At 38.9% G+C, this 13,895-nt stretch overlaps 1 protein-coding gene across 2 annotated transcripts in view; it reads right to left on the minus strand.

The window, feature by feature from the left end:
• Nucleotides 1-337: 337 nt before the first annotated feature.
• Nucleotides 338-13,895, minus strand: part of frya (furry homolog a (Drosophila)) — an 88,507-nt gene continuing 74,949 nt past the window's right edge. The window contains exons 55-63 of one of the 2 annotated variants that reach the window (XM_052106685.1): nt 13,346-13,512; nt 12,935-13,175; nt 12,372-12,521; nt 12,083-12,181; nt 11,304-11,387; nt 10,324-10,341; nt 9,931-10,041; nt 6,989-7,194; nt 338-2,062 (exon numbers count right to left, since the gene is read on the minus strand). In XM_052106685.1, the coding sequence (XP_051962645.1) occupies nt 1,804-2,062; nt 6,989-7,194; nt 9,931-10,041; nt 10,324-10,341; nt 11,304-11,387; nt 12,083-12,181; nt 12,372-12,521; nt 12,935-13,175; nt 13,346-13,512 (1,335 nt within the window). In that variant the 3' untranslated portion in view covers nt 338-1,803. The remainder of the gene's footprint in view (nt 2,063-6,988; nt 7,195-9,930; nt 10,042-10,323; nt 10,342-11,303; nt 11,388-12,082; nt 12,182-12,371; nt 12,522-12,934; nt 13,176-13,345; nt 13,513-13,895) is intronic. The other variant, XM_052106686.1, reaches the window with a different exon arrangement.

Below are 13,895 nucleotides of genomic sequence, written 5' to 3' on the forward strand. Positions count from 1 at the left end.
GGTCTAGACCAATCAAAATGCATGCGTCTGTCCAGGGGGCGGGATTACGCGTGCGTAACAAAATAGCATAACTATTTATTATTAATTAACATAATTGAATTGTTTATTTGATAACACCGATTATATTTCAGAATAAATATATTTTTTTAAAGTTTTAATTCAAGCTGAGAACATGGGACAAGTATGAATATAATTTTTCTAATTTTAGAGTGCAAATGAATGTAATATTTTTTAAAGGACACAATATCATACTTCAGAAATCAATAGGAACAATGAGTTAGACTTTTTCAAAGTTTTTTAGTTTTTTATTATATCAAATTTAAGATGGAAATGGGTGTTCATATTGTTTGGACCATCATTTTTATTAAGTTTACATTGGTTTTTATATACAGCAATAATTTACAATTTGGGTAAAATTTATTTTGATCAATCACTGTTAATGCACATACTTTGTTATTATAGCTTTATACTATTAATGCTAACTATTATTTTACTTACAGGGTATACACATTTCATTATCAACATGCATCGTTTGTATGTTGCTGCTGTCTTTCCTTTGAAGTAACACCAGAGGGCGCACTAAAACACATCATGTATTCCTTGATAGCTCCACCTGATTCATTGTCAATTCAGGTTTCTTTTCGAGGAATGTGTTAATGTGGTCCACCAATAAATAAACAAACTAACATATACATTCTAAAACTATGTACACTCTGTCATTCTCAACACAGATCTGCAGAGGTCAAATGGTAGACTTATCCTACACATAGGTGAGCATTTATAAAAACAACACACAGTAACAACTATGCAGATATGTTTTATTAATATTAAGTATCAATTTATTGCATGCACACTTTCATACAGCAGACAGCAAAATAAACCATAAAAATAAAATCTTACAAGCATGGGCTACACTCCCACTACTATGTACAAATGTTTCTTTTAGATAAAATAATTTCTTAATCCATAAATATCTCTATTGCCACTTATGGTGCATACGTTTGCATCCTTGGCCATTTCAAGAGACAGAAAATTCCATCCTATAAAACTAAACCATTTAAAGCATGATCTTTCTTTTGAGAATATAAATCAATATTCTCTGAGCAACTAAACAGTAGAAAGGCATTAGTAAATTAAACAATCCTCATAAATAAGTGCTGGATGACCCATTCATGAATCCAGGTCTCTCTGACAGTAGCATTGCATCATGTTAGAGACATTCTGTGTGTACAGGTAAAAGCTGAGGCAAGGATGTGCTTTGTGAATGGTCTTATCTTTTTTTAACAATTAAAATACCTACTTAAATGAATGCTTTCAGCTGAGCCATAACAAAAAAAAATAAAAAATATTCTGTATAATTTTTCTGTTCAAGTAGCTGAGACCACTGAAATTTCAAAACATTCTCTTCAAAGAAGAAAAGTTTCACTTTGTGTTGGGCATTGCACATTTTCCCATAACATTAATAATGGTAGACATGGGCAGGAGGAGCCATTCATGGAGCTTTGGTTTATCTTTGATGCCTGCAGCAGTAGGGGCCTCCAATTCAGAGGCAGAGGGTGGCCCATACATGCACAGTAGTGCAAAAAAGCCAAGGCGTCTTTGTTTCAGCTAAACATCCTAAAATGTTTCATCCGTCTCCTGTTGTACTGCTCTAAGGGATTCGAGTAACATTCTGTAACCTCTTATGGAGAGCATAGGCAGGGAAGTAATGTGTGTGATGGGGAGAACGATGAAAGCTGCAGCATCTTCAGACAGGAGTGCTGGAAAGAAGGTCAGTGCCAGTGTGATCCCTCAAAGTTCAACTCAAAGGCTGATGCCAGTCACGCTGGAGTCCGGAAGAAAGGCTGTGATGGCTCGGTAGCCCTGCGCTTGACGTATCATGTCTCGGATCTCACAGTTGAGCTCAGTGAGTCGACTGCAGATCTCAGACATGTCTTGTTTAGAACCAACCAGGGCAAATGTGCCGGTCTGACCTAGAGTTTGGTGCCGGAAGTAGATGTTGAGAAGACTGTGGATCTCGTTCTCCGAGCTGCTGCCGAAGATGTCACTTGGCCACATTTTTCTGAAAAATTGGGATTAAGTGAAATGATTATCAATATTTAACATAATTAAAACACAAAGTTTGGCATACCTGCACTCACTGTCTATACCTTTGTAGGTTTGTACACCTAACATTGAAGTGCTTTTTAATAAAACAATAGGGTTTGAAGTGTATTATATTTTTTAATCTTTTAAGAAATACACAAGCATAAAGTTGAAAAAAACTTTAAGAAAAGGGCCAGGGCAAAAAGATAATTGGGGTTTGTGCAAAGTATTTTCCAATAAGTGAAAATATAATTTGATTATCAAATCAGCAAAAGAAAGAAAAAAAAAGAAAATATTTAAAATAAACAATTTATATATCAGGGTTAGAACTTAAGCGGGGCTAAGGACATAAATGCCACCAAAAGTGACAAAAATACCCCTGAAATTCAAAATGTGGGTGAAAAAAATGCCCCTGTGATTAATCTTTCTGTTTTTTTATTTATAACATCTGATAAATGTCTTTAAATTATATTATTAGACTAGTTATACACATTCTCACAAAAATATAATTAGATGTTGATTTAATATAGTATATTAAGGTAATATATTCTTAATCTAAATATTCAGATTAAGAATTTATGTTAATGAATTGATTAAATTGAAGTATTTGAATAAAAGTATAGCACAGTAAATGTTTATTTGTTTAGAAAAAAATGCCCTCATAAATGTAAAACTGCCCCTGAAAATCAAATCCATAGCAAAATTATATCAATGATTAAGTGCAATTAACTATAAAAAAAATCATGTGATTAATCACGATTACATTTTTTAATCGACTGAAAGCATTAACACATATATATTTATATATGTACTGCAGATACATATATATACACTCACCTAACGGATTATTAGGAACACCTGTTCAATTTCTCATTAATGCAATTATCTAATCAACCAATCACATGGCAGTTGCTTCAATGCATTTAGGGGTGTGGTCCTGGTCAAGACAATCTCCTGAACTCCAAACTGAATGTCAGAATGGGAAAGAAAGGTGATTTAAGCAATTTTGAGCGTGGCATGGTTGTTGGTGCCAGACGGGCCGGTCTGAGTATTTCACAATCTGCTCAGTTACTGGGATTTTCACGCACAACCATTTCTAGGGTTTACAAAGAATGGTGTGAAAAGGGAAAAACATCCAGTATGCGGCAGTCCTGTGGGCGAAAATGCCTTGTTGATGCTAGAGGTCAGAGGAGAATGGGCCGACTGATTCAAGCTGATAGAAGAGCAACTTTGCCTGAAATAACCACTCGTTACAACCGGGTATGCAGCAAAGCATTTGTGAAGCCACAACATGCACAACCTTGAGGCGGATGGGCTACAACAGCAGAAGACCCCACCGGGTACCACTCATCTCCACTACAAATAGGAAAAAGAGGCTACAATTTGCAAGAGCTCACCAAAATTGGACAGTTGAAGACTGGAAAAATGTTGCCTGGTCTGATGAGTCTCGATTTCTGTTGAGACATTCAGATGGTAGAGTCAGAATTTGGCGTAAACAGAATGAGAACATGGATCCATCATGCCTTGTTACCACTGTGCAGGCTGGTGGTGGTGGTGTAATGGTGTGGGGGATGTTTTCTTGGCACACTTTAGGCCCCTTAGTGCCAATTGGGCATCGTTTAAATGCCACGGCCTACCTGAGCATTGTTTCTGACCATGTCCATCCCTTTATGGCCACCATGTACCCATCCTCTGATGGCTACTTCCAGCAGGATAATGCACCATGTCACAAAGCTCGAATCATTTCAAATTGGTTTCTTGAACATGACAATGAGTTCACTGTACTAAAATGGCCCCCACAGTCACCAGATCTCAACCCAATAGAGCATCTTTGGGATGTGGTGGAACGGGAGCTTCGTGCCCTGGATGTGCATCCCAAAAATCTCCATCAACTGCAAGATGCTATCCTATCAATATGGGCCAACATTTCTAAAGAATGCTTTCAGCACCTTGTTGAATCAATGCCACGTAGAATTAAGGCAGTTCTGAAGGCGAAAGGGGGTCAAACACAGTATTATTATAGTGTTCCTAATAATCCTTTAGGTGAGTGTATATATATATATATATATATATATATATATATATATATCAGTACAAAGAATTACAAAGGTCTTAGTCACATCTTAAGATGGTTATTTATATAATCAGCTTTAATGTGTCAATAGGAAATATACATTTTAGACTCCCAAATATTACTTTTGCAAATAGAAAAGATTAGAACAGAAGAACAGGGAGCCCTGCAACAGATGTCATGGCCCCCACAAAGCCCTCCACTAAACATCAAGTCAGTCTGAGATTACATGAAGAGATGGAAGGAATTGAGACAGCCTAAATAGATAGAAGAACTGTGGCGAATTCTCCATGAAGCTTGGAGCATCGTTTCTGCCAACCACCCAATAAACTGTGTCCAGGTGTACCTAGGAGAATTGGTGTTGTTTTAAAGGCAAAGGTGGTCACACTGAATATTGATTTAGCTTTTTTATATTTACTGGACTTTGTATGACATTAATTGATAAATGAAAACTATTTATGGCATTATTTTTGAAGACATCATCGCTATGCAACATTTTTCACAAGTGCCAAAAACTTTTGCACAGTAATGTATATGTGTGTGTGTGTGTGTGTGTGTGTGTGTGTGTGTATGTGTGAGCGTGTATTTATCACTTTGTGGGGACCAAATGTCCCCATAAGGATAGTAAAACCCGAAATTTTTGACCTTGTGGGGACATTTTGTCGGTCCCCATGAGGAAAACAGCTTATAAATCATACAAAATTATGTTTTTTGAAAATGTAAAAATGCAGAATGTTTTCTGTGAGGGTTAGGTTTAGGGGTTGGGTTAGGTTTAGGGGATAGAATATAAAGTTTGTACAGTATAAAAACCATTATGTCTATGGAAAGTCCCCATAAAACATGGAAACACAACATGTGTGTGTGTGTGTGTGTGTGTGTGTGTGTGTTAGAGCTGTCAAAATGAACAAGCTAAAGCATCCGATTAATTAAACAAGTTGAACCCGGAATCATTACACTGATGCGCGCACACACAACAAACAGACACAACAGTGATTCAGTGTCAGTGATAAAGTATTTAATAATTACCACAGAAGCAAGCCATGTCTTATCTATCACCAAACCGCAGAATGAGATGTTTTTCTCTGTAAGCGTTTCTCAAGTGGAGTTAAAATCGGTGCTTGACTCTGGCGCTGACGCCTGATGTGAATCATAAACACAGCTTCACGACTGCTGTAAGTAAGTGGATAGCCACAGTCTGCTGGCTGATTAATATTGTGGAGGATGAGTTTAAGAGATTTAATGCCCATTGCAATGAATATGCAAACTATGTGGGGACTAGTTCTTTCAATTAGTCAAACTTCCACTTCGACTTTGGGAAACGTTTAATGTGACTTGAATTGGTGATATTTTAGTGTATTTCTATCTTTATACTGTGAAAAACTTTGTTTGGAAAATGTTAATAAATCATTTTATTGTTACATGTTGTTTTGTTTTCTTCCCTAAAAAGGAGATAAATGGATTTTGGAAGGAAAAGAGGTTTATTTAGAGTCAAATTTCAGCACTTTCAAAATCTGAGATTAATAGCAATAACCAACGAAAAATTATGTGATTAATCTCAATTAATATATATATATATTTATTTATTTATTTATTTATACACTGGCGGCCAAACGTTTGGAATAATGTACAGATTTAGCTGTTTCTGAAGGAAATTGGCACTTTAATTCATCAAAGTGTCATTCAACTGTTCACAAAGTATAGTCAGGACATTACTGATGTAAAAAACAGCACCATCACTATTTGAAAAAATCATTTTTGATCAAATCTAGATAGGCCCCATTTCCAGCAGCCATCACTCCAACAACTTTTCCTTGAGTTATCATAATAAATCACTATTTAACAAACACAGTTGAAAGCTATTTGCTTCATTAAATGAAGCTTAACATTGTCTTTGTGTTTGTTTCTGAGTTGCCACAGTATGCAATAGACTGGCATGTCTTAAGGTCAATATTAAGTCTAAAATGGCAAAAAAGAAACCGCTTTCTCTAGAAACTCGTCAGTCAATCATTGTTTTGAGGAATGAAGGCTATACAATGCTTGAAACTGCCCCCCAAAAACCGAAGATTTCATACAAAGGTCTTCAGTCTTCAAAGACAAAGGACAACTGGCTCTAACAAGGACAGAAAGAGATGTGGAAGGGCCAGATGTACAATTAAACAAGAGGATAAGTACATCAGAGTCTATAGTTTGAGAAACAGACGCCTTGCATGTCCTCAGCTGACAGCTTCATTGAATTCAACCAACTCAACACCAGTTTCATGTCCAACAGTAAAGAGAAGACTCAGGGGTGCACGCCTTATGGGAAGAATTGGGAAGAGAAAGCCACTTTTGAAACAGAAAATTAAAAAGAAAAGGTTAGAGTGGGCAAAGAAACGCAGACATTAGACTACAGGTAATTGGAAAAGAGTGTTATGGATCTATGAGGTTTTGTGGGATCAGCTAGACGGTAAGGTGCGTGAGAAGTTCCCGACAAGACACATCTATGGCAAGTGCTACAGGAAGTGTGGGGTAAAATGTCACCTGAGTATCTGGACAAACTGAGAGCTAGAATGCCAAGGATCTGCAAAGCTGTCATTGATGCACACGGAGGATTTTTTGATGAGAACTCTTTGAAGTAGTTTAAGAAGTTCTGAATTTTTTTTCAAATTGTAATAGTAATTGTTCATGTTATTAATGTCCTGACTATAAATTGTAATCAGTTGAATGTCACTTTGGTGAATAAAAGTACCAATTTCTTTTCATAAGAGCAAAATCTGTACATTATTCCAAACTTTTGGCCACCAGTATATATATATATATATATATATATATATTCCCTTGAGAAAATCTTACCTGCATTCCTGTATATAACAGATGGCTCTGGAGAACTCATTGTTTTTCAGGCTCTCTAGAATGGCCTGTACAGCAGCCTCAGAGGAGCAATAAGTGGATTCAGCTTTGGGATCTCTTCGCTCGGCTGGTAGCTCACTGGCCACTGAGGCTGCTGCTGCCCGCAGGTTACTCCTCAGCTCACTCAGCTCACTGGACATGTTCTGCAGCTGAAGAGCAAAACGTTAAATGTACCCATGGTACAGTGATAGCATCAGATGGTAATACCATGGTACTTTCATACAGTATATACATAATATTGAAAGATGACAATTTGTTTCACAGCATTAACATGGTACTACTGTAACATGTAGGTGCTGGACAGAATGACCCAGGAGCAGAGCTAACAGTTCCAAAAATATTTCCTAATAAAGCCAGTAATGCGCCACCATGCAGAGTAGTGAGTAGTGGAGTTTGTGCGAATCCTCCATAGAAGCTTGCCGATAAGAGAGATGTCTAGCGGACAATGTGAGCAACAGCAGAAGTGTAGATACCTGGCACACGGGCATAGAGCGGAATACTTTGTGGATTGCCAGGTTGAACTCAGCAAAGACTGGAAGGGAAAATACAACCCAAACAATGTGGGCAAACCAACAGAATGACAAGACAAGACCAGCTAGACAAGGAGAGCGAGGTTAGTACTCAACTTAGCATAATAATCTGGCAAAGAAATAGAGAAACATGAGGGCATATGAAGGGATTGCAATCAGGCTGGAACAGGTGTTGTTCGAAAAGCAATCAGTGGCATGATATGCGCCGCCCTGAGAACAATGAATGTTCCCATGGAAGCGCTGATGATGCAAGTCGAGCGCGCCAGTGAAACACGAGGGAGAGAAAATGACAAAACAAACCTGCGGGCTTGCCAGAACCATGACAGTAGCCCTTAGGGATGCCTCCTGGTGTTACCTTGCCAGAGGTTAAACTCATCTATGAGGGCGCAGTCCAGGATGTCCAGAGGTCCAACACCTCTCCTCAGGTCCATAGCCCTCCCATTCCACCAGGTACTTGAACCCTCTGCCCCTCCGCCTAACATCGATCAGTCTCCTGATCATGTGCCATCAATAAGACAGGGAGGAGGAGGGACGGGAGTGGCAGGATGTAACACAGAACGTAAAAGGGTTTGATTTTAGAAATGTGAAAAACCGGATGGATACGCTTGAGGTGAGGAAGTAGTTTGAGACGAACTGCCATCGGGTTAATGACCTTGGCAATGGGAAATGGTCCGATAAATCTTGGACCCAGGGGAGTCGGAGAGGGATGTCCTTAGAGGACAACCAAACCTTCTGCCCACACACATAAGTTGAGGCCTTAACCTTGTGTCGGTCCGCAGAACTCTTAACGTGACTGCCATTCCAAATGAGGGCTATTCTGGCAGCTTTCCAGGTGTGTCGGCACCTCTGCAAAAAGCGTGAACTGAAAGAACCTGGAAGTCGGGTTCTTGTGTGGGGAACAGAGGGGGCTGGTTACCGAGGCTGCACTGGAAGGGCAACAACCCCGTAGACGACAAGTGCAAGGAGTTATGGGCGGACTCGACCCAGAATAAATGATTGCTCCAAGAAGAATAATTATGGGAGGCCACACAATGCAAAGATCTCTCCAGCTCCTGATTTGCCCACTTGTTTGGGGATGAAACCCAGAGGACAAACTCACTGTAGCCCCCAGCTGTCGGCAGAACTCTGCCCAAAAACATGACACAAATTGGGGGTCTCTGTCAGAAACCTCACTGACCGGGAGGCCATGAATGTGGAAGACGTGACCCTTTAACCAGTGATGCCACTTGCCCAAGGCCAACCGGACAGCCAATAATTCTCTGTTGCTGATGCTGTAATTCCATTCAGCTGGGGTTAAGCGATACAAAAAAAGGCACACGGATGCATCTTTCCATCTGAGGGGGAGTGCTGGGACAGGACTGCTCCAACACCAACCTCACGATCTGATTTGCAGGATCAGGAGTAATTAGAATAGGTGCAGTAGAAAACCACTTTAATTTGGAAAAAGCATCCTCGGCTACCTAAGACCAATAAAAATCAGTGAGTGTGGAGGTGAGATCCATCAAAGGTGCGACAGAGCTAACTGTAATTCCTGATAAGCATCTGATAAAAATGTACGAACCCCAGAAACCTCTGCAAGGCCTTGCGAGAATCTGGGGTTGGCCAATCGGAAACAGCCTTTACCTTAGTCGGGTCCATGAGCACTCCCTCAGATGAAAAAATTAACACCAGAAACTGAACCGACTCTACATGAAAAGCACACTTCTCTGCCCTGACAAAAAGCAGAATCTCTAACAGTCACTGAAGCACCTGCCTGACGTGCTGCACATGGTCCTGGATATTCTGGGAGAACATTAGTATATCATCTAGATAAACAAACATTCTCTCTCTCTCTCGAACTGTTGTCACTGGCTGCCTTTATCCACCCTCCACCCCCAATCAGACTGATTGGGGACCGGGCATGCATTGTTCCAGCCTGGCCTGGCCCCGCCCTCATCCGCTCTACACCAAACAATGTGGGGAAACCAACAAATGACAAGACAGGACCAGCTAGACAAGGAGAGTGAGGTTTGTACTCAATTTAGAATAATAATCTGGCAAAGAAACAGAGAAACACAAGGGCATATGTAGGAAGTGCAATCAGGCTGGAACAGGCATTGCTAGACAAGCAATCAGTGGCATCATCTACACCACCCTGAGAACAATGAACGTTCCCATGGAAATGCCGGTCATGCCAATCGAGTGCGCCTGCGAAACACGAGGGAGAGAAAATGAAAAAACAAAACAAAACAAACCTGCAGGCTTTCCAGAACTGTGACAACTACAACATACTTCAAAGAATACCATGTTACTCACATGGTACTTTTTTGTTAGTGAATAATTTAAAACAACTTAATGAAACTGGTACCAACATACCTCTGGGACAACACTTATAGCATGAACCTGGCCAATCAGCTTACAGTAAGACTGAAAAAGCAGTAGAAGTTGAAAGTGGAGTTTGTAGAGTTTTTGACAAAGCTCCAATTGCTGTGAATAAACAAAAATACATAAAATGCATATCAAAGCCTCTGTTAAAAGATCTCTTAAGCATATTTCTTAGGACCATATGAAGTATTGCACTTGAATAATTACAACAGATATATCATGGTAACCAAAATCTGTTTAAAAATAATAAACATGGATACAAGCATTCAGATTTATCTTTCAAAAATGTGAGGTCTATGGAAAAAAAAAATCTAATTTGAGTATTTCATTTGAGTAACAAGGGAAAAGGAGGAGATGACGTTAAAAAGACTGTATTAAACTTACTGCAAGAGATTCCATTTGCTATAAAGCAGGCATTGTAAGACAAAAGGTGAGAAGTGAGAAGGAAGAGAAGTAATTTTGAATACAGTGTGGAAACATGCAGCTTAGTGGCACAGGCAAAATAATGCATGGCCAAAAAATGGCTCCATCTTTTTTTGGCATGCATGAGCAGAAAAAGTGAATGGACAACCAGAGAAAGAAAATTATCTCTGCCAAGCAACAGATCACAACATCACCTTCTTATTTTTATATTTGTACAAGGACTCTGCTGGATGACAATATATTAATTATGTGTGCAGCAAACCTTAACTGGGATTAAGACCTGTCTTCTTTGTGACATCAGGCATCTTAAAGACAAACCTGATTGATTTTAATTGTCAGTACCTTTTTCTATCGTGGTGTGCTTCTCCAGTCATAAATGACTGACAAAAAAGTGGTATGACAACATAATTAGATTTGTTATGTTGGAACCATAGCTGCCACTCATTCTGTCCCAATTTCATAATCGGGAGGAGACAAGGAAATTGATTTTGAAGGGTTGAAAGGATTTTGAAAGGAAAGTTTTCAGGGTTTCTTCAAAATTCTTTACTGCCCAGTAGAATAAAACCACCTCGTCAAACATAAGAATAGGAGGTGTTGTTGTGAAGAAATAGCTTGCTTTTGAAAAAGGCGGAGAGCAGAACGATAGGAAAGAGAATGTCACTCACAGAGCTATCACAGAACAATCGAGATGCAGAAAATATAAGAGATAGATTGAAATGGAATCTGAAACTAACTACGGTCAACTAATCTTACTGAGAACCTTATTAAATCATCACAAGGCAGAATGGTCATTACAGTGGCACTGATAATTAGACATTACAACCACACTTAAACTTTCAGACAATATCTATTATACTGTATAAGATAGTGACACGTGCAGTTTATGCATTTAGAATTTGGGTTACATCAATGTGCTATTGAAAAGGCCGAGGGTGTCATACCTTGTCCTCCGTTTCAGCAGGCTGGTAGGTGATCACTCCATCTCCAGCACATTTGGGGAAGCTGGCCTTGCAGTTACTCAGCCACTGGAAGAGGCATAAAATCACGAGTATTACTAAAAGTTCAACACTAATTAGAACTAGTCTAGACTAGACTAGTCTAATGTAACTTGACATATTCTTCTAAAAACCTTACAAAAGTCATACACATCTGGTATGGCATAAGAGTGAGTGTAAAGCAGTCAATGGAAAGGAGGAGGCGAGAACCGGCTTTTCAATATAAATAATAGTTTAATATAAAACTTAAACAGAAGACACAAACACACATGACGGACATGTCCATAAACTATCTCTCTCTCTATTTGGCTTCAATTTCTGTGGTTCCACGAGACTATTTAAGTTCAAATAGCTGCACTGTGTGTGGCAGGTACTACTGTATTTACACCTGAAGCAAATAGTCACTATAGTTTGTATAATGTGACTAAACTTATATTAAACATGCAATAAATCAGAAGATTGCTGAGCTCGTGATGAAATCGTTCAAACTAAGGTGAGAATTGCATGACTATGAGATTTTGATCATGCAAGCAAAACGTCGTTTAGGTGACATTTTGGTCATGAGACTGCCCTGGAACAGTTATTTCACCTAGACATTTTTGTAAGCCCATAAAAATATAAAAACAAGTTTTAATACAGTTTTAATAGAATAGAATAGATTAACAAATTAGCATCATGTTGTTAATCCAAATATTTTTTGTATAATAAAGCTTGAATTAACATACTGATATAACTGCTTCTTTTCTGTTGTTGTAAGTTTCCAGGTATTCCTGCAGCTCCAATACACTGAACTTCATCTTCTCTAATAGACCACAGGACACAATCTGAAACACATTTTTTAATTAAAAATGACATTTTGTAATACTGTGAGTATGTTACAAAAATAGGTGCCTAATATGGCAGGTTCACACATACACACAGGGCTAGAATTTAAATAAAATACTACGGCTAGTAACTTCATTTTTCATACTAGCAATATAATGGATGGCATTTATGAACAAATATGGAACTCACAGTGTCTACATCGACAAATAATGTGGGACATTCGGAGCACGATGTCAGCATCTGGGACGACCTTACAAACTTTGATCCAATCCCACGAAGGCCATTGCCAAGGTAACCAGCAGCATCACAGGTCAGGGTGCAGAACTTGGTCTGTATACTCTGGAGGTCAGAAACAACATGTCCTGTTTTTTCTGCACCAGCGACCAGCATTTGTTGACTTACAGTTACAGCTCTTTTTTTCTGAATTGTTACCAATTTTCAAATTAGCAGAACTTTCAAATTCAAAGCAAGATATTTAATGAGAAGTGTATGGAAATATTTCTAAACACATTTTAGAGACAAAAAGGACATTTTAGGGATGAAAGCCTAAAAAATGCCTTATGATAAATGTGTAGCAGGTGTGCTTTAAATGTAATAATTAAATGGTCCATCATATTCCTTACTTCTGGTTTTGTAATCAAAGATGGACTTATTTAAATTGCTTGAATTAAACCAAAACTACTTTTTCCCACCCTGTTATACCATTAAAAGAACAGTAACCAGTGGCAGCAGTCTCTACTTCTATGAATTACCTGGAAGAGTGAGGAGAAGACTTGGAAGGTGTAGACAGCACAGGAGCCATCAGAGTCGGCCACCAGCTGGTTGAGATGACTGCGCCAAGCCTCCTCTGCATCATCACACACCATTGGCTGGAAGGCGGCCAGTATGGCGGAGAAAAAGGGAGATGGTGGAGGGGAGGAATGGGAATCTAGCAAAAGCTCTTCTCTCTCCTCCTCTGGCTGTGCCACAGAGATGTGCTGGTCTCCAAACCCACTGGAGAAAATGAGGGATAGAATTATGTGGCATAGGAGGGAAAAAAGTGTTAAAGAGTCTCAAGAGAAACTTAAGATTCGTTTTTAGACTTTAGACTTTTCCTCAAATCAAATCTCTAAACTGAAACAGAACTGTATTTGTCAAAAGTATGACCCACAAAGGTGCAATACCTGGGTAAGCTGCTTGTCTCGCTGTCCATCAAGCTGCTATCTTCCCTTTGGGGTGTGTCCACTGTTACGATGTCAGAGGAAGTGAAAGAAGGTGGCAGCTCACAAATGTAGAGTGATATATCGTCTTCATTGATGCTGGCTTCATCTTCTTCAGCTGAATCCACAGCCTTGTTTTGGACAGAAAATAAAAACTTGGTAAGTCTATGGTATTAACAACCAATGAAAATGACTGTGGTAAGCCTCAAAGATGAAAAGCGGTAGAAGAGAAATGCTTAGCAAATAGCAATGCCGAGATTTGGGAGAGCAAGAATTATATGCCATTAGATGCCATTGGAATGAATTTTATTCTCCCATCTCTAAAAAGCATATAAACAGAAAAACAGTATCAGCCAACAACAGCACTAAATCTCAATAAAACTAAAATTAATCAATGCTTAAAACAGAGACAGGCAGATATAGCAAGCACAGAAACGTATTATTCTTTTTAAACCATGATAATGGAAAAAAGAACATAGGTGCGGTATGAGTAGGATTGTGTCTGCCCCCCAAA

This window comes from Xyrauchen texanus, chromosome 36 (assembly GCF_025860055.1).
Source record: "Xyrauchen texanus isolate HMW12.3.18 chromosome 36, RBS_HiC_50CHRs, whole genome shotgun sequence".
Taxonomy (NCBI): domain Eukaryota; kingdom Metazoa; phylum Chordata; class Actinopteri; order Cypriniformes; family Catostomidae; genus Xyrauchen; species Xyrauchen texanus.